A 19,041-nucleotide genomic window follows, 5' to 3' on the forward strand; every position below is an offset into this window, starting at 1 on the left:
AATGGTAATATTACTGTTATCAGAGGTTAAGTCAGAAATTTAGAAGGATTCCGTGGTGGGAATCATTCACATATGACTAAGAAGGAGCTAAGAGTATTGAATTAGAGACTCATCCTCATGAGGAGACGTATAGGGCAGCAACTCTTAGGTTTGGGAGTGGGGAGTTACAGTTTTATTAAGTTTCTCAGAGATCCATGGCGCCTTTCTTCAGACAAAGAGAGATGCACATACACACCAAAGCTTGTGTGAAATTTTAGGAGGTTCCTAGACCTCCTCTGCCTGTCAGAAAGGAGCCAGATGCGGTCCCTGGACAGCCTGCTTCATTGTCAGGCTTGTCCTTTCCCAAGAGATTGGCCACTTTTTGTAAAAACAGGTCTCTCTTCCTCTATACCTTAGCAAACCTCCACAGGACCCCAAATATCTTGCTGTTCTTTTCTTCTTTTTTCCTGCTGGCTTCCATGCTTTACTTTTACAGGGTCTAGCTTTCTGAGCGAGTAGCATCTCAGAATACTTCATGCATCAGTGTTGGCAATCACAGGATTCGGTGTTAAGTTGCAGATCAGGAGTGTTGTTAGGCCAGTTATGTCTGGTAATTAAATTTAGTATTTAGATTGGGCTGGTAACCTTTAAACTACAGAGTTATTTGTCACAACCATGGTGGCATCACCCAGGGACATTCTAATGGAACTTAAAAAAAACTCATCTCAAAATATTACAGGGATTGTGAAATTTGATGAACCGGTGAAATGAGATCTGAGGCTAAAAACAACTTTGAGTCAGGTAGTTCACATTCCTGATAACATCCCTCTTCCGTTTGAAGCCAGCATATGGCCGGGTTCAGGCATATTGTGCCCAATGGGATCTTGATAGAGACTTGATACTGTAACAGGACACGCCAGACCTACGTCTGGGTCAAAGTGATGGAAGAAGCCAGGCTAAATCTTAGCAGGTGTAAAATGCCACCTTCTAGGGGATGGAGGGAGAATGTTATTAGCATAATGAACACTTTGAGAAAGGGAAGAAAGATCTTTCTGCAGTGAGGAGCCATCGGGGGTCACATGTCATTTAAGTGAGACTTGAAGGAATAATCTTCAGAGAATGAATCTATCCTTGTAGAAGTGAGATTTTGGAACTGATTATGCCATGGGGTTGGGTATTGATCTTTTCATGCATGCCAGGGAGAAATAGCATCATAACTTCAGCTCTCAGAGCACATTGTATCTTCAGCTCTTTCTGGCACAAGGAGCCTTTATCTGTGTCTGTGGATGAGCCTCAGGGAGGCCTATGAATGTTTCCGCCCAAGTTCCAGGGTATGTATACTAGAACCGCCATCCAAACCTCTTCTTACCTCCAAGTTTGCTTGCTCTTCTGAATTCACTCAGTAGAGCCAAGATTTCAATTTAGCCCCCTCTGTTGGATCCTTCCTATTTGCCATCCCCCCCCTCATCCGTATGTTATATTCCTTGGCAATACAGTGCCCCACATCAGAGATCTCAAGTTTGGTGTCCTGCAGGTGTATCTAGTGTACAGATATATTTGGTTTTTGGAATATTTTAAAATATTTTGATTCAATATTTAATAATTGGAAAGTTTAACAGATTTTTGGCATTCTTTTGAAAAATCTGAAGATGGGATAATGCAAGACCTACATTCTACAAGGCAACAATTAGCTGGAGCTGAGGAGCAGCTTTCCAGTTTTTCACAATTCCTATCCAAATCTCATTTATTTACATTCTTTGCCTGGCTCCTATAGGCATTTGATTTATAGTGCCTACTTCAATCCTTTTCTTCCCAGCAACTGCTCATCCTGGGACTCTCAGGCCTTCAGCTAAGCCCTAATAAGGTGATGGCTCAAAACGTCTCAGTGCCTCCTTTTTCCAGATGACGTGTTTACGTTTTAACTTAGATTTTGAGTGCGTCTAAGTGGAGGGGCTGCATATTACTCTACCCTGGTGTGCTCCTCGGTACCTAGAGCTTTTCAAAACATGTAACATTGTAGAACTGCTGTTAGAGCAGGAATGAAGGCTTAGTAATCATTTGATACAACCCTCTCATTTTCTAGTTTGACACCCAGTGAGGCTCCGATTTGCTTAAGCCCTCACTCCCCTTGAAATAGAACCAAGACAAGTGTACCATCAATCTGTTTAGAGCAGTCACTTGAAAAATATGCATCAGTTTGATTGATTTTTATAGCTAAAGTCAGTGCCAATCCTGTAAACCTTCAGATATGACAAAGGGGAATTTATGGATGTAAGAGAATACTAGTAAAGTCAGGATTTCTTATCCAGTTAAGTAAATTAACTTGTGAGAATGATTAACTCACTTGTGTTTAAAATATTGTAACAAAATTTATGATAGCATTAAACCTTTAATGTCATTAAAGACCTTGTCTGTATAAACAGGAGCTATTCTATAGCACTGTGTGGCTACTAATTAAGTTGGTGATTACATTTGCAAATTGGAGTTCATTAGCCTCTTCATCTGAAAGTCCCCAGTTAGAGCGAGTGGAAGATTGGGGTATGAGTAAGGATAATGGTCTTTGATGGCTTTGACTCTCTTTGTGACGTTCCAGATGAAAGCAGAAGCTTTGTTGCTCTGTGGAAAGAGGAAGTTTTGTTGGCAGCAACTTTTCCATGGGGAATAAATCCTTTCATCTTTTGTTTTGAGATAGACAAACTGTTTCTTATTTAAATGTTTTTCATGGAAGTAAGCAGAGTCTTAATGAGTTCTGCTAAAAAGAGAAAGAATGCGTAAGAGAACGAGCACCCAGAGATTTTCAATAATGCAGAAGAAGATTTACTGTCTTGGACTGTACCAGAGCAAGAGTTCTGTATGTTGCGTGTTATTCTTTCTCATTAGTGTGCTCTTAGGGTTTGTGTGTGTGTGTGTTTCTGTGTGTGTGTGTGTGTGAGGGGGCAGGGGATGAAGTAGAGATTGGAAAAAAAAAAAAGCTTGTCTTGACAATGTTTTGACACTCCCTGATAATATTGTTGGGTAATGAGTATGTTCTAAAATAGCTTACTTTTAGGTATACTGCATAGGAAAGGAGCCATATAGTGAGGGCTCTCCTTCCTTCCCCCATCCTGTCTCCACCCCCATGGGTGCAGAAACCATCTGGTGGAATGGAAAGAACATTCCAATTAAGAAATGCAGGGACTTATCTCGTATCTATGAGGTGACCTTGGTCACTTCACTCAAATCCGTGAGTCCCCTGTCTAACCAGGGTTTAGGTCACATGATTTCTAAGACCCCTTCTGCCTCTAACACTGAAAATGCTCAACACTCTAGATGTTTAAAGGATTAGCTATGGAAAGACTTTAGCTTAATAATACCAGCTCTTGCAGTCACAGATAAAAATAATTCCCCCTCCCTGCTATAGAGCACAAAAAAATCCAACACCAAATCCTTAAACTGCTGATTTAAAAAAAGCCCACACTTGATTATTCTGGGAATGAAACTCTCTTTTTTTTTTCAAAAAAATGAATCTGCCCTTGGTCACTTGACAGATTGTTAGCACTTTCACTGGACAATGATTAGGCATAAAGATAAAAGGAAACAGATGTCCATTTAAAAAAAAAATAAAACAAGTGAAACATGGTTATTTAGGAAAATACAGAAAATTCCAAGGAAATGAAAATTTCTTGTAATCTTACCACCCAGATATAACCATTGTTACCACTGTAGTGTATGTTTTTATGTTGTTGTTACCATTTTAAAGTGGGCATAGAAAAGAGTTGTGGGGGCCGGCCCCATGGCCGAGTGGTTCAGTTTGCGCCCTCTGCTCCGTGGCCCATAGTTTTGCTGGTTCGGATCCTGGATGCAGACCTAGCACTGCTCATCCAGCCATGCTGAGGTGGTGACCCACGTGCCACAACTAGAAGGACTAGCAACTAAGAAATATACAACTATGTACTGGGGGGCTTTGGGGAGATGAAGGAAAAATAAAATCTTTAAAAAATAATTAAGGCATTAATAAAAAAAAAGAATTACATATGAAAGAGCTTCCTGAATCTGTTAGAAGCACTATTTGTTTTAAGTAGACCCCATATAAAGCTAGACGAGAATGCACTCTGATTATACAATCTTTATACATAAGCTGAGTAACAGAGAAGTGGGTTAATTATCACAAGACTGGTAAGTTCATTTATGGCTAAGAGGAACAAATTTGATTTTCTATAACAAATACTCTAACATACAATTTTCTATAAGAAACATGTTTTACAACCTTTGGTGTCATTTAGCCCTGTGTTACAAATAATATTTCTAGGAGATTGAATAAAAAACCTTGTCCTTAGCTTCTCAACAACTTTAAAAGTTTTTTGACCTAACTTGGAATAGATTTAAGAGAGAAATTTCAATAATGGTTATAGGGGAAAGAGTGTGTATAAACTCAAATCTAATTTAGGACTTTGACCAGCTGATTGAGTGGTCAGCGTTTCTGAGCCACAGGAATGGGCCATTCCTCATCTTCCCAGTGAAGCAATGGCTACTCCATTACTTCTGTCATAGTGTTTATCAACAGGTTATTCCTTTTCAAGACTTATGTTAAATACCACACACACACATACACACACATCATATATAGTGACACACCCAGCTCTCACCCACCCCCTTTGTTTTTTCTTTTATCCTTAATCAATGCTAGATAAGAACATGTTTTGGATTTTTTTTGTATATTCATATATATATGAATTTATATATATATGAAATACTAGAGACACACTTCTGTATAACTTGTTTGTCTCACTTAATGTTATATTTTTCCATATTATGAAATATTCTAAAATATTAATGGCTGTGAAATATTCCATTCTATGTACATATCATCATTTATTTAACTAATTCCAAGTTATTGGGTGTTTTGGTTATTTCTAGGATTTATATTTGTAGATAATGCTGTAATAAGACTCATTTAAAAATATTTTTATGTATTTCCATTAGAGTTTCCTTGGTTTGTGCTTAAGGGTAAAATCTGTCTAGGTATAGGATTTAAAATGGTAAACTGAAATGAAACAGAATATAAATTTTTCAGTTATTTGATCATGGAAGAAGATGGGAATACAATGGATGATAACTCTGAGAGAATTAGATAGGAAGTCGTGTGGCTGGATCTCTGTGTGTGATGGAATCATAGAATGGTTTGAGACAATTCAATCCAATCTCCTCCTCCATACTTGTGTATTCTAGATATTTCTGTTTCATCCACTAGCTGTCAGAGTTTTCTGGTTCAGATAGTGCTGAAGGCACATTGCCTCTGGCTCTAACATTCCCAGGGGGCATTTGGAAGTCATGCAAAGTATGCAACAATTCTTGGTGGTATGGGGCTGTCCCACACGTCTCAGGGACTCTGGCACCTTTGGCTCTAGCCCACAGAATGCCAGTAGGCTTCACCAGCCTCTGTGCCAATCACAAATAACTTCCCCCCAAATTTCCTAAGTGCTCCCTAGGGGGTATATCACCACCCCCACGAGAAAAGCCAATCAGCATGATGGATATTTAAAACTATGTTTTACGAGAGTCTTTATTAACATGGGCACATGTTCATGATCTATTTATAAGTGGGGAAAATGCAATTACATAACGGTATTACAATGTGATCCTGTTTTTGCTTAGTATAGAATTATGTACAGAATCATATACTGGAAAGACATGAATCAATACTTTATTAGTGATTACTTTCAGATGGGATGATTGTGGGTGATTTAAAAAATATTTTGTTCTTGCTTTCCAAATTTTCCCCCATTGAGAACCTGTTAAGTTTGTAATTGGAGAAATTATGTATAGATGAAAAAAAATAGGTTTTCTGAACCATAATAAATTTGTTAAAATGTCTGAAATCATATTAAATAATTTTATATTCTGTGTTCTTTTGAACTGTCATATCTCAGTTTGAGGTAGACAGGAATATTAGAAGAGTATTAGGAGAGAATGGACTTATTTTTTATCTTTGTTAACTAGAGAAAACTTAAAAGGCATTTTCAATGATACCTGTGGCTTTTATGGTTTGGATCAGTTGAGATCAGAAAGCAATATTAAAGGTGATTTTTATAGGGTCAGATGATGCTTAAAACCAGAATTTTTGTCTGAGACACTTCTTCTTTGAATGTTTTACTCTGTGGATGAAAGGAGAAGAAAATCTCTTCTCATAGCCTTTGAGCAGTGCAGGCCTCTCAGGGGTCCGGTAGCACAGTGTTCTTACCTAGAGACCCCCTGTGACCCTGCAGACATCAGGGACAAAGGAAATCCCAGGCCCATTCAAATGGGGATGGGTCCAAGAGGAGAAAGGTTGAGAAGGGGTGGAAGCAGGAGGAAGGCCAGATTTCACAGGCTTCCTATACAACGCCTTGAATTTAACACCAACACATGAAAACAATTTTGGCCACACCCAGCCTATTGAATAAATCCAAACACACACCATAGAGCCCTTGGGATGTGCATGTGGAGGGCTAGTTCCTTTAGGGAAAGGGAGGTGGTTGTCAGAAGTGGAAATGAAAAGTGCCGGGCAGACGAAATCAGTACTGTGTTGGAGTGACTTGGGGGCCCGGGAAGAACTTAGAACTGATGGAAGAAGAGAATTGAGAATCAGTGTTAAGGTAACTACAAAGAAGGGTTTGGTGTCAAACTTGAGTAAGACAAAAGCATGGGGGCACCAGGGCTCCTCTGACTTGCCTCTCAGTCATTAGCTCACCCTTGCCACTCAGACAGAGACTGGTTCACGTTCTGTTCCTTTTGTGCCAAGACCAGGTATGGACAGGTTTGTGTTGAAGGCATGTATGGCATTTGGTGTTTGTGTTAAAATGGAATGATAATGAGAATCCTAGCATATGTACTCCAGGATCAGGTGCAGAGGTGCTGGCTTACTCAAGGCAGAGACAAAAGTCCCTAAGGCAGGAGTCTAGCGAACTACAGAGAGAATGTATTGGGTGACATGAGAAAGGTTCACAGTGGCCAGACTGCACAGGGCCTGGTAGCCAGCATGTGGATTTGAGATTTTGAGTCCAGAGGGAAGCCATTGGCAGTTATGAACAGAGGAATGACATGCTCAGATTTACATCTTTTAAAGACCACTCTAGGGACTATGTGTTGTGGAGAAGCAGGGAGACATGTTGGAGGCTAATGCATCCTCCATGTGGGAGGTGAGAGTGGCCATGAAGGTTGAAGGAAGAGGACAGGTGAAGATTAGAGACTCGTGACTTTTTCCTTTTGGGAGAGAAAGAAACCTTTAACAAGGAACAGGTAGGATTTAGGCTTGTTTAATACTAACGCCTACTCAAGTCCTCTATGCCTTTTTTAAGTCTTTTGTTCCTAGAGTTATCCTGATTCGTAATTTAAATGTTAGAGTGTTGGAAGGCCAAGTAGCAGATGTAACATCACAGTGCCCAGTGCAATAAGTATTGAATATTCATCAAATATTCACCCGTCATTCAAATTAGCCACCCTCCCCCATGGTCACTTGTGATCTATGGGGTGCCCTTCACTGGGTCTGTCCCTGAACTAAGTCTTCATTTGTGTCATTATTATTGTTTTCTGTCTCTAACTGTTAGCTTCAGAAAGACAGGGATTGTGTCTACTTTGTCACATTGCTCACTTTCTTACATTAGGTCCCTCCAGAAAGCAGAGCCTCCCAGGAGGCCATGGGTACAGGGAGGCGACCCTGGGAAGAGGAGCTGACAGCAGGTGTGTAACTGAGGTTTCCGCTCTTGGCGACTGGAGCTCAGTCCCCTGGGGCCTCTCTGAGGCACCTCACTGAAAGTCCTCAGATGTACCCCTCGGAAAGTTGAGGGGCTGCAGTGTTTTTCCACACATTCCTCTCTCCGCTGGCGGAGGGTTGCTCCCAGGGAAGGTCACACTGCCACGCTTCTAGGCTGACCGAGGGAGCTCTGCCCCACAAAACCTTGAGGCAGAAAAGTGAAGAGACGTGGCAGGTGCTTGAGGGGGGATAACGCAAGTGAGCAGAACTGCCCACGGAGCTGAAGCATCTCCTGCGACTGCTGAGCCTCCTGGGCTGAGCACTGCCTGGCACAGGGAACAGGTGTCTGATAATTCGTTACTACGTGAATGGAGTAAGTGAGACGATGCCGGCAAAGTGCTTTGTGGCCTGCTCGGCAAACCAGGTGCTGCATTATTATTATTAACAATATATTATTAGGACCTCTGCTCCCACTGGATCTCCTGTCCTCAGAACCCCTTCCTGAACTCTTCCTCTCTGGTTCATGAGGTGTTTTGAACCGTACCTGTGACTCTACCTCCTTCCCTCTCCCAGTCCTGACACCCCTCGTGAGCCTGACTCACTGCTCGCCCATTCTCTGGGCACTGGCATGGTTCGGGCTATTTCTGGGCTCTGTTCCAGCCCACCATGATGAGGAGCGGTATCTATTCCAGTGCGGCTTGGCCACCTTGTGTTAGCAGTTTCTCATAGTGTTCCCAGGGACACAGCCCTTCCCCCTTCTGGAATGTGTCCCCTAGGAGGCCAGGCCAGAAACACAGATCCCTCCTGTACTCATAGAAGTCCCTCACCTGTGTCCTTTAGCCACTAGCCTCTTCCCAGGTTGTTGCCCCTGAACCTTTAGTATGTTTCTCAGTTAGGAATCCCTTGGAGTGCTTAGTAAATACATGTTACCCGTCCACGCCTCTGGAAATTCTCATTCAGTAAGCGTGGGGTCCAGAAATCTCTGCTTTTAATAATACCGGTTGATTCTAATATTCAGAGAAGTATAAAGGGGGTGGCTTGGGGCCCAGCTACTGGGAGGGCGTGTTATTAGGGATCAATATTCTGCCTCTAGCCATGAGAGCCTTCTCCCGTCTGTGGGAGTTCACTGACCTGGAGAAGTACATACATGGGTTGGTAAGTCGGTTCATGAATATCCATGGACTTCTAGTTCTGTTTTCTGTCAGTGGTCCCCTCGGGAATCATTCTAAACTCTGTGCCTCAATTTCTTTACCTTTGAAGTTGGCTGCCCAATATTTGGCCTCAATCCTTTAGCACAGAAATTTGGTTTAAAAAAAAAAAACAATAAGAGAATGTCTTTAATATAGCTTAGACTCCCTAGAGAAAGGAACTTTATATTCACTGGTATTGAGGGTTGCTATTGTTGCTAATAATATTACTGGCATTCATTGGCAACTTGTCTGTGTCTGCATATAGAGCTATTGTTTGTACATAAAGAATGTTTTGCTCAGACGGTTGTCCTCTTGGGATATACCTTTTGTTTTCAGAAGAGTTTCAGGAAACAACCGTCATCCAGCCAGCCGGCAGTCTTCCGGGTATGCATTGCTGTATCCGTGCTGCATTCTAGTGCAGAGGCTCAGTTTAATGCAGTGGAATGTCTTGAACTCTTAAGAGCACTCCATGGTAGGCACTGTTCAACTTTAAGGTTCTGATTCTACGTGAAGCGCTCCGAAAGTGTGTTGGATGCTCTCCTTTTACTCTTTCTGCCCAGGTTTTCTAATGTCATTAGAAAGCCATGGCTAGTCTTCCTTAGGGAAGAATTGTATATGCTGGTGGGAAGGACAGTCATCCCATCCTGCCAGTCCCGCCAGCAGGCCCCAGGTGGAGGAGACAGTGTGACTTTGTTGTAACCATTGTATACTCTCAGGAACATACCAGAATTGGCAGCTGGCCATAACCCTGGGAGGAATACTTCATTAACAAACACGTGAGTACCTACTCTGTGCTAAATGCCAGGATTAACTCTAGAGATAAAATGTTAAGCAAGACTCATGGCCCCTGCGCCATAGAGCATATCGTCATGAGAAAGAGCCAATCAACTAATTATACAAACACACAATTAGAGACTGAGTCATGCTACACAGCAGATGTAGAAGATCAGAATACAGTCAGAACATACAAAAGGGAGACTTGATTGCGTGCTATCTGGTGTCTAAAGGATGAATGCATTTAATTAAGAGAGAAAGTGGACAGGGAAGAGCATTATGAGCACAGGAACAGCACACACGGAGGCCTCAGGTGGAAAGGAGCATGGTGCATCCAAGGAACTGAGAGAATGCCAGTGCAGTGTAGCGGAGACACATAGACGGAGAAGAACATGAATTGAGGTTGAAGAGGTGGACAGGTGCTAAATCCTTTAGGATGTCATAGGATACTTTAAGAAATTTGGTCTTTATTTTAAGTGCAGTGTGCAGAAGGGTAGTGACAAGATGGTCATGTGGAAAATGGTTTGGGGAGGGTGGAGGGGGAGTAGGGAGCCCAGGGAGGTAGTCCAGAAGACAGATGATGGTGCTTGGCCTAAGCTCGGAGTGGTGGAGGTGGAGGAGAGGACAGATGCAAAAGTTAATTGGGATAAAAGCTTGAAGGACTTGGTAATGAATCTGCTACTGGACTTGAGGAAGGAGAAAGCATCGGATAACTCTCAGATGTCTTCCATGAACAATTGGATAGATGGGGAAGCTTTCCATTGAGATAGGAAACACCTTCATCTGCTAATTTAATTAGAGATAGTTGAAATGTTGGTATAAATACAAAATCCTACACGAAAATACTGCTTCTTCACAAATTATCACAGCTGTGGTTTGACACTATCCTTAGGCCAAGAAAAATATCTTAATGCTTTGTTCGTTTTGCTGTTTTGAATTCCAGTACATGTCCCAAGGGAAGGCCACTGCAGGATGACCCTACAGTCTGGCTCAGCACATGCTTTGGGGTTCCAGCATGTGGGAACGCCAAACATTTTTAGAAAAGTTGCACTTCAATGGGCTATCCACAGTTTTGCAGTCACAGAATGCAGGAAGAAGTCCTTTTAATGTCAGCACACAGTTAAGTTTTGTGTTTCTCTGTTGAGAACTGCTTTTATTTTGAATTATATCATGGTGGTGGTGGTGATGGGGGGTAGTAGTGGTGGTGGTGCGTGGTGATGGTGGGTGGTGATGGAGGGGGGAGTGGTGGGTGGTGGCTGGGGTGCATAGTGGTGGTATTGTTTGGAGGCGTCACACTCTCATCAGTGCTGGGAGCCATAACTAGGCTCTGAGGAGTCCAGGCTTCGTTTCCCGTTGCCTGCGCCTGGGCTAGAGGGCAGGGTCGTATTGAAGCTGGCAGAGTGCTCTGACTGGCCTACTCATCGTTGCCCTCTGCAGGAGCACACGTGTGATAGAGATGAGTTGACCACTTTCCTATTGTTTGGGTGAAGGGAGGTGAGGGAAGTGGAGGGAGTGTTTCAGTGTGACCCAGTTTTTGTGTTTAGGCCTGCTTCCAGGCAGGATGGTAAAGGGTTCAAGCAGTATCTTTAAGGGTCTTAAGGAAAAGGGAGTTGGAGACACCTAACTACTGTCTGGTTTTCCTCTCTTCATTGCTAAACTTCTCTAATGAGAAGCTAGCTTCCATTTCTGTTTTTTCTTCTGCTGTGACCTTTATCTTTTTCAATCAATCAGTAGCCTTTTATTTCTCCCTGTCATTCTCATTATCTCCAGATGACTTTGAGGTTTTCTAGCGGTGTGAGCTTGGGCACTCCTCCTGTTCTCCTTGTCTTGGTTTCTTTTTCTCCATAATGCTTAGCGTCTGGCACACTGTAGATGCTGGTTTATTTCTTTAGGTTCTCTTTTCTTCCACAAGAATGTAAGTTCCATGAGGGCAGGGACTTCATTTTTTTTTTTTTAAAGGTTGGCACCTGAGCTAACAACTGTTGTCAATCTTCTTTTTTTTTTTCTGCTTTTTCTCCCCAAATGCCCCCAGTACATAGTTGTGCATTTTAGTTGTGGGTCCTTCTAGTTGTGGCATATGGGACGCTGCCTCAGCGTGGCCTGATGAGCAGTGCCATGTCCGCGCCCAGGATTTGAACCAGTGAAACCCTGGGTGGCTGAAACTTAACCACTGGGCCACGGCGCCGGCTCCAGGAACTTCATTTTATTCACTGCTTTATTCCCAACACTCACAACAGTGCCTGCCACACAGTTGGTGCTTAATAAAAATTTGTTTAATGAATAGATAAAGTTATTTAACTGCCCTGTCTCCTGTTAGGTCAAATGATACAATAGTGCTAATCTCATATGGTTAGCCTGAAGATTAAATGAACTGCTGTAAGTAAACTGCCTCGCATTCCCAGCCTGCGGTAGTCAAGGCTGGTGAAGTGTTAGTTTCTTTTTGATGCCCTTCTTTCTTGTAACTTCTTTCTCTTTGGTATTTAGAGTGCTATTCTGGTTAGCTTCTTACCTCCTAGTGATGCATCTGTATTTTCTTCATGGCTTGTCTTTCCTCTGTCCCCTAACTGGCCAGTTACTTTCCAGAGGAGGAAACTGAGGCTGAAAGAGGTTAATATCTTGCCCATGGGTACACACCTAGTGAGCGGTAGATCAAGAAGTCATTCTTGGATTGGTTCCTTCTGTTTTTTCATTTATCCATCCGTCTGAAAGACATACTGAGAGTGTGCCGTGTGCCAGGCCTTCTGCTAGGCTCTGGCCACACAGTGGGGAAAAAAACCGAGGCAGATCCTGGGATCGCTGTGTCCCCCCGTCATCACCACCCTTGCTGTGCTGAACACACTGTACGGTGCCCAGTTCTAGGGTGAGCCCTGCTCGGGCATTTTCACTTTCCTCTTTCAGCCTCTCTTCAAGCTTCAAATATCTAAATCTAAACTCATGAATTGCCTCTCTTTGTGCCTGTTTCCCCCTCTCCCCACCAAAATCATCTATTTTTCTGTCTCCATTAGAAAAACCACCTGTCATCTTTCTTGTCACACAGCCTCAAAACTTTGCAATAATTTTGATTACTCTCTCTTTCATTCCACACTTTGATTCCACACCCAAGACCTCTTGATTGTTGTTATCCTTGAAAATTGTCTCTCTGTCTCTCTCTCCAGTTCTTCCCTGCCATTCCAATATCAGCTCCTTTGCTCTGCTCTGAATTTGACTTACTAAAATCGCCTCAGGGCTGGGTGTTAGTTGTATCCTCTGCTTACGATTCCACTAGATTGTAAGCCTCCTAAAGGCCTATATGCTGCTTATGTGTTATTATCTCCCCAACGCTGTCCCAGGCACATAGGGGACATCCAGATAGCTATTCGATTAAAGCACCCTTGATGCTTAGACTACTCTTCTCAGACTTTATCTGGAGGTCTTTCTGGAGATTATGAGTAGTTTTCCTGGAAGATCGTGTGAGTATGTTATATGTAGGCTGTTCTCTGCATCTCAATAATATAGACTATATTTTTTTAACAAAGTCTATTTCTGCTTTCTTCCATTAGTGCTGGCTACTTGTGTGTGTGCTTTACCCTCTGCTGGCACCAAAGCCCTAGAGAAATTTGTGGTTGAGAACTATAAACTGGTAAATATTCTTTCCATTAAAGAACACCACGCTTCCATTTTTCTGGTGCTACCATAACTCTATGAAAACACAATTTGAAAACCACTGTAGGTTACAAAGAAATTATGAGCCATTCAAGATGTTCTTGGGTAAGATGGATTAGTCCCTATCCCCGAGAGGGTTTCCCCCTCTTCCTCCCATTTTGCAGGAAAGAGCCGCTTTGTATTTTCTGAAGCCTTGCGATCACTCTGTTTGTGGCTCAGGGAATTGATGCACATGGCATTGGGTGTGCCAGTGGTCTTTTCCTCACTTTCTTCTCTCACTTGAGTGATGCCCCTTGATCGCATGGTTGGGACTCTTAGTCTTCTCTCACACCCCGGTGGGGTGTGCTTGTTTGTGCAGATGTGATGGACGTCAGTATGACCAACACAATTTTGTTTTACCATCTCCTTACTTTTTTCATTAGAAGTAAATTGTTTGCACAGTTAGCAACGCCGTGGACTGAAAAAATTTTGCGTTTCTAAGAATATTTTGAAGAAGGTAGGCTTGTGGCATTTCTAAATGTGCATTATGGCTTTTAGAAATCAGTAATCTTGTTGACCATTCAGAGGACATATATGTTTTCTTTAGGACTCAAATTGAGGCAGAATAATAACTGTAAATGATTATGTCCCAAAATCTTTTTATAAATGACTTAACACTGACTAAATCTTCTATTCATTAAGATAGCAGACCTTTTTTATAAGGATAATAACTATAATTTAATAGGTTTATTATATAATAGCATGCAAACTGCTGCAGAAAAACTTGAATGTTATGTAATAGATGCTATTGGAGCATAGCATTTGACAAATCACGATTTAGAGCTGAGCATCTGCCAGCAGTGGAGTTTCGGTTTTTTGTTTTTAAACTAAAGAAAATTGATTCAGAGTAGATTTGCGTTGTTTCTAATCCTTTTTTTTTCTATTGGAAACTATGTAGTGGCAAAACCCAGCTTTGCCACGTTACCCAGAAATTGCTGTTACATTTATTGTGTTAGTTAAGGGATGGGATGAAATTTCCGAAAACTGTCTTCAGTGAACAAATGTCTCCAGTGAACAATTGTATCAGATCACAGTCATTCATTCAAAACAAATTTTTGTTTGAGTGAATGAAAAAATATTGAATTTTTCTAGGTATTGAAGATTCAGCAGTGTAGAAAATGGACATAATCACTGATTTCTTAGAGCTTACATCTTAATGTGGAAATGGAAATAAGCAGTATAATTTCAGATAGTGATGAGCACTAAGGAGAAATTCTAGAACAATGGGATAGTGAAGGGAAGCCTACTTCTAGTTAGGGAGATCAGGCACACCTTCTTGGGGGGTGACGTAGGAGCTGAGCTGATGCTCACATGCTGAGAAGAGACAGCTGAATGAAGATCTGAGGGAAGAGCAGTCTGGAACAGCGCATGTGAAGGTTTGAACAGGGAACCAGTACTATGTGTTCAAGAAACAGCGACAAGGCCAGAGAGGCTGGAGTACAGGGGGCCATGGTGAGAGTGATAGGAGGTGGGGCCAGGAAAGCTGGCAGAGTTTGAACACTGTAATGTGTTGTAGACCATTATAAGGAGTCTGGATTTTATTCCATGGGTGGTGGGACACCACTGAGAATTTTTAAGACGGGTACAGCAGATCTGTAGCCCTTCAATGTACTTTGTTGAAAGGTTTCTTTGAAATGGAAATAATTTTTCTTTGTATTTTATAGAATAGACCAGAGGACTGCCGTTTGTCCAAAGGATGCTTTTGAAACTCGGCAGGACCTCAATGAGGTAGGTACGATCGTTGCTAGCTGTATAAACGTGAATTAGCCAATCATGAAATTTATTATTTTTCCTAATACTAGAAATTCTTTCTGATTAAAACTTTAAGCATTTTTGCTCTTAAGTGATCTTGCTTTGCTAGTAGTTCTTTGGGTAATGTTTTTCCTCGCTCTGGAGCAAATACGTGTAAAATGTTATTCGTGAGACTGCTTACTGCATCTCGGACCTAGACCAAGTCCAGCAGTCATTTCATTACACCCTTTTCAACTTGGCTTCAGACTGTATAACCATGGCTGGGACAGTTACATTTGTAAAATTTTCTCTTAATGTTATTTTATCTTCTCTCTCTCTCTCTCTCTTTTTCTAACGGCTTTTGCAGTCTCAGATATAATCATGTTTACTATTTATCCACAGAGCATGATATAATTTGGTGTTTGCATTATGGTCATCTTAGTATGCTTTGAGACATGAAAGCTATCTTTTCCAATCCAAATGGTTTCCCACCAAACTGGACATCACAATGTTAATAAGCTTGTTCTAGATTTTCTTTGAAATATATAATTTAATTCTCCTGTTGGAAATCAATATAATATAATTAGGATCCCTGTTATTATGAATGCCTTGGCTTAAGACATTGGTTTGGAGTATTCTGTCTAGTTTCTCTTGCCCTCGTTGTATAATTGCGGAGCAGTGGTTGGTGTATCTGATTAGGATCATAGCAAAAAGAATGAAAAGACTTGATGTTCACATGCCAGGAAGAGAAATGATCAGCTTCAGGCAAATTATTTGTTGTTTGAAGATGCATCTCTCCTTTCCCTCCAAAAAAAAAAAAAGGTAATTAACTGAATTTAGGTGATTTTCTTTTTCTTTTTTACTGTAGAACTTGGCAGAAATGAATAATCAAAAGTAAACCAGCTGCCTGATTAAACCAAGTTAAATAAATAACTAAAGTTGTGGAAAATGTCCTAATGATAACACAAAACACTGCTTGTTATTTTTTTCTGCATGGAGACAGCCTTCAAATTCCACAATCTCACACATGGTAAGAAGAGTGAAAAGAATTTAAGAGAAAAGAGGCAAGAGACTGAATCAATGAACGCAGATATTTGCCCCACTGTCAGCAAGCGAAATGCGAGTTGTAAAGAAGCACTGATTTGCTTTGACATAAGTGACTAGAAAAATGAGGTGATTGTAAGAGTCAACTTGTGATAGGTTTCCAGTATTTGGGAGACACTGATTTGTGAGCTGGAAACCTATGAGAAGCCTGAGATTACTCGAGCATTCTCAAATCACTGTTGCAAAAAGCTCTACTTGAAAATCTACTTTTCTGTATTCCTTTGCTGTATTATATTTGCAAATTTCATGAAATGTGCCAGCTGACCGCTTTGGGATTCATGGGTGCAAGGGTGGGAGGCGTGCATCCAAAAAAGCAAGCAGCACCCTATTTTAAATGTGCCCTCTTCCCTTAAAAGGTGGCGCCGCTGATCCAGGCTGGTTGATGACAGTGAGGGTCTGCTCTAAGTGGTTTTGTTCCATTCAGGGGGTAAAGTGTGTGCAGATCCACATCCTTTCACGAAGTTTGTGTTGTGACTAAAATTTGGAGGCTGGAGGAAACCTTAGAAAAGCTTGAACAGGGACAGCATGAGTGAGTCCAAGGTCAGGCAGGGAGGGTCGCTGTGTTCGAACTCATTGATGGAGATGTCTATAGAGTGAGAATATATTTAACAGCATTTCCCAAACTTGTGGAACTCCAAACTTTTTTGTGGAAGAACCTCATAATAACGTTTCTGTAGGCAAGAGTCCTATGGAACACAGATGGGAAATACTGCTTTAAAATTTTTAATGGACATAGAAAATACATATAGAAAAGTGCGTATATTGTTAAGTGTACAGCTGGATGAAGTCTCACAAAGTATGTAACCAGCACCCAGATCAAGAAACAGCACATTATCAGTATCCCAGACACCCCTTTGTAATTCCTTCCAGGCACTACTCCCCTATAAGGATAACAGTTTTTCAGACTGCCAAAGATTTTTTTTGTCTATTTTGGAGCTTTTTGTAAATGGACTATATGTACTCTTTTGTGTCTGGCTTCATTTACTCGGTACTATGTTTGTGAGATTCACATGTGTTTGGCATGTAGTTTTCATGCTACAACCCATTGTATGGTAGTTTTTGTCTGTTATGATCAGTTGTTACTGATTATAATTTTTATCAGTTCTTTTTCAGTCTCTTTGTACAGCTGACCCTTTACAGGAGTATTCTTTCCATCTCTAAATGGAAATGTAAGATAGAATTTTTTTATGTTAGCCCTCTTCATTGCCCTTTGTTCCTTTCTTTTATTTATTTACCACCTTCTGCACATTCAGCCTTCAAGTTCTCTAAAAAGAACCCACCAGTTCCATATCTGCTCTGTTTCTTCCGCTCCAATTTGCAAGTCCAAAGTAAAAAAAAAAAGTTTCTTGAGCCTCATGAGAAGCATGGTCCATAAATATTTTCCAGATGTTTCCATGGACCCTAATCTTGTATATAAATCATAATTTTAAGATGCTACATATGTGTTTTATATTTTCCCAAAGTTTCACACCTGGTTTTTCACTTCTTTTTGAAACTTCTTAATTCCTTTTCTCTGTCACAGATAGAGGGGCTCAGCTATAGTGTGGGTGGTTCCAGACCTGGTACTTGACCTGAGGTCTCCTACACCCAGTAAGGTGATACCTGGTGTGACATATCTACATATGAGCATGTCTCTGTGTATGTTCCCCATACTTTTCCAATAAACTGAAAAACTCACTTCTTGTTTCCACTTGGCGGGAGTATGGATTTGATTTCTGCCAGTTTCACTTTTCTTCTTCAATATCAAGCTCCTAGTTTTTGACCTTGGGTCTCTTGATAGGACTTGTGTCTCTATCCCGTGAATTTTGATGTCTCTCGGATTACGCTATAGGAGTTGGTTTCTGAAAAACTGATTTCGTCTCTCTCTAGCCATTGACGTGAGCTGTCAGACTGTACCTCTCTAAGACATTAGGAGATTTTATTTGTTGGGGTCTCTTGGATCCTGATTGGAAAATATTCTAGACTTGAGATCTGTCAATGTCTCATCCACTTTAATCCTTGGTTTTAGTTATTCCCTCATGTCCATATAACTGATATTCAATAAATCGAAAAGTTGCTTGAAGGATGAAATGAGAAAAACAATATTGTTTTCTTTCTCCACATCCTAGAAGATTCCATTCCCAGCTTCAGTTCCAATTAAGAAAAGTAATACATGTATAAAGAAAACTAATAGATCTTCCTACTCTGAGAAAACCTGCCATATTGGGTCCTCAAACAACTTTTTCCAACCCCCAGACTGCCTATCATAAAACATCAATTTCTTTAGTTTTTCACTTGCAAAAATTGGGGCAGGAGGTTTTGAATTGGGTTAACTCTAGGCTCCTTTCAATTTTAACGCTCGTTAATTCCACCCTTTTTTTTTTTTTTTCATTTTCCCAGTGCTTGTAGAATTTAGTCATAGGTTCCCATCAGGAATGGAATGAGGCAAGCTGTCCAGAGTTACTCAGAGGTAAGGCTTCCTCAAGGCCAACTACCTGAAGGCCTGGTTTGGGAAGTGAATACTAAATAATGCTATAAAAGTGACGTATGCACTTACCATAATTATTTATCAATCTTACATGAGAGAGAGAGGCTACATGATCCCAGGTGAAGAATCCAGGCCAAGTGAGGGTCTGAAATAGGACAGTCATCCGAAGGAACAGACTGAAGCTCTGGGTCAGTTTGGACCTTCTTTGTAATTCTGCCATGAAAATTGCCCAGCCCAAATCTGATGTCATCGTCCTACAGGGGAAATGTTCACCTGAAAAAATGCCCATGACTTCCGTGCTCAGGAAAACTGTTTTATTTTCTTATATGATAGATACTTTGAAGGTATTCTGCACTTAACTTTTGGATAAAGCAAGTTTCTACTGAGTGAATGAGAGTTTGTTT

The 19,041-nt window shown here is 41.2% G+C and overlaps 1 protein-coding gene across 6 annotated transcripts in view; it reads left to right on the top strand.

Annotated features, from left to right (window-relative positions):
- FAM13C (family with sequence similarity 13 member C) overlaps nt 1-19,041 on the top strand; it is a 116,611-nt gene that overhangs the window by 42,888 nt on the left and 54,682 nt on the right. For all 6 annotated transcript variants that reach the window (XM_046654177.1, XM_046654174.1, XM_046654175.1 and 3 more), the window contains one exon: nt 15,000-15,063. In XM_046654177.1, the coding sequence (XP_046510133.1) occupies nt 15,000-15,063 (64 nt within the window). The remainder of the gene's footprint in view (nt 1-14,999; nt 15,064-19,041) is intronic.

This window comes from Equus quagga, chromosome 2, assembly GCF_021613505.1.
Source record: "Equus quagga isolate Etosha38 chromosome 2, UCLA_HA_Equagga_1.0, whole genome shotgun sequence".
Taxonomy (NCBI): Eukaryota; Metazoa; Chordata; class Mammalia; order Perissodactyla; family Equidae; genus Equus; species Equus quagga.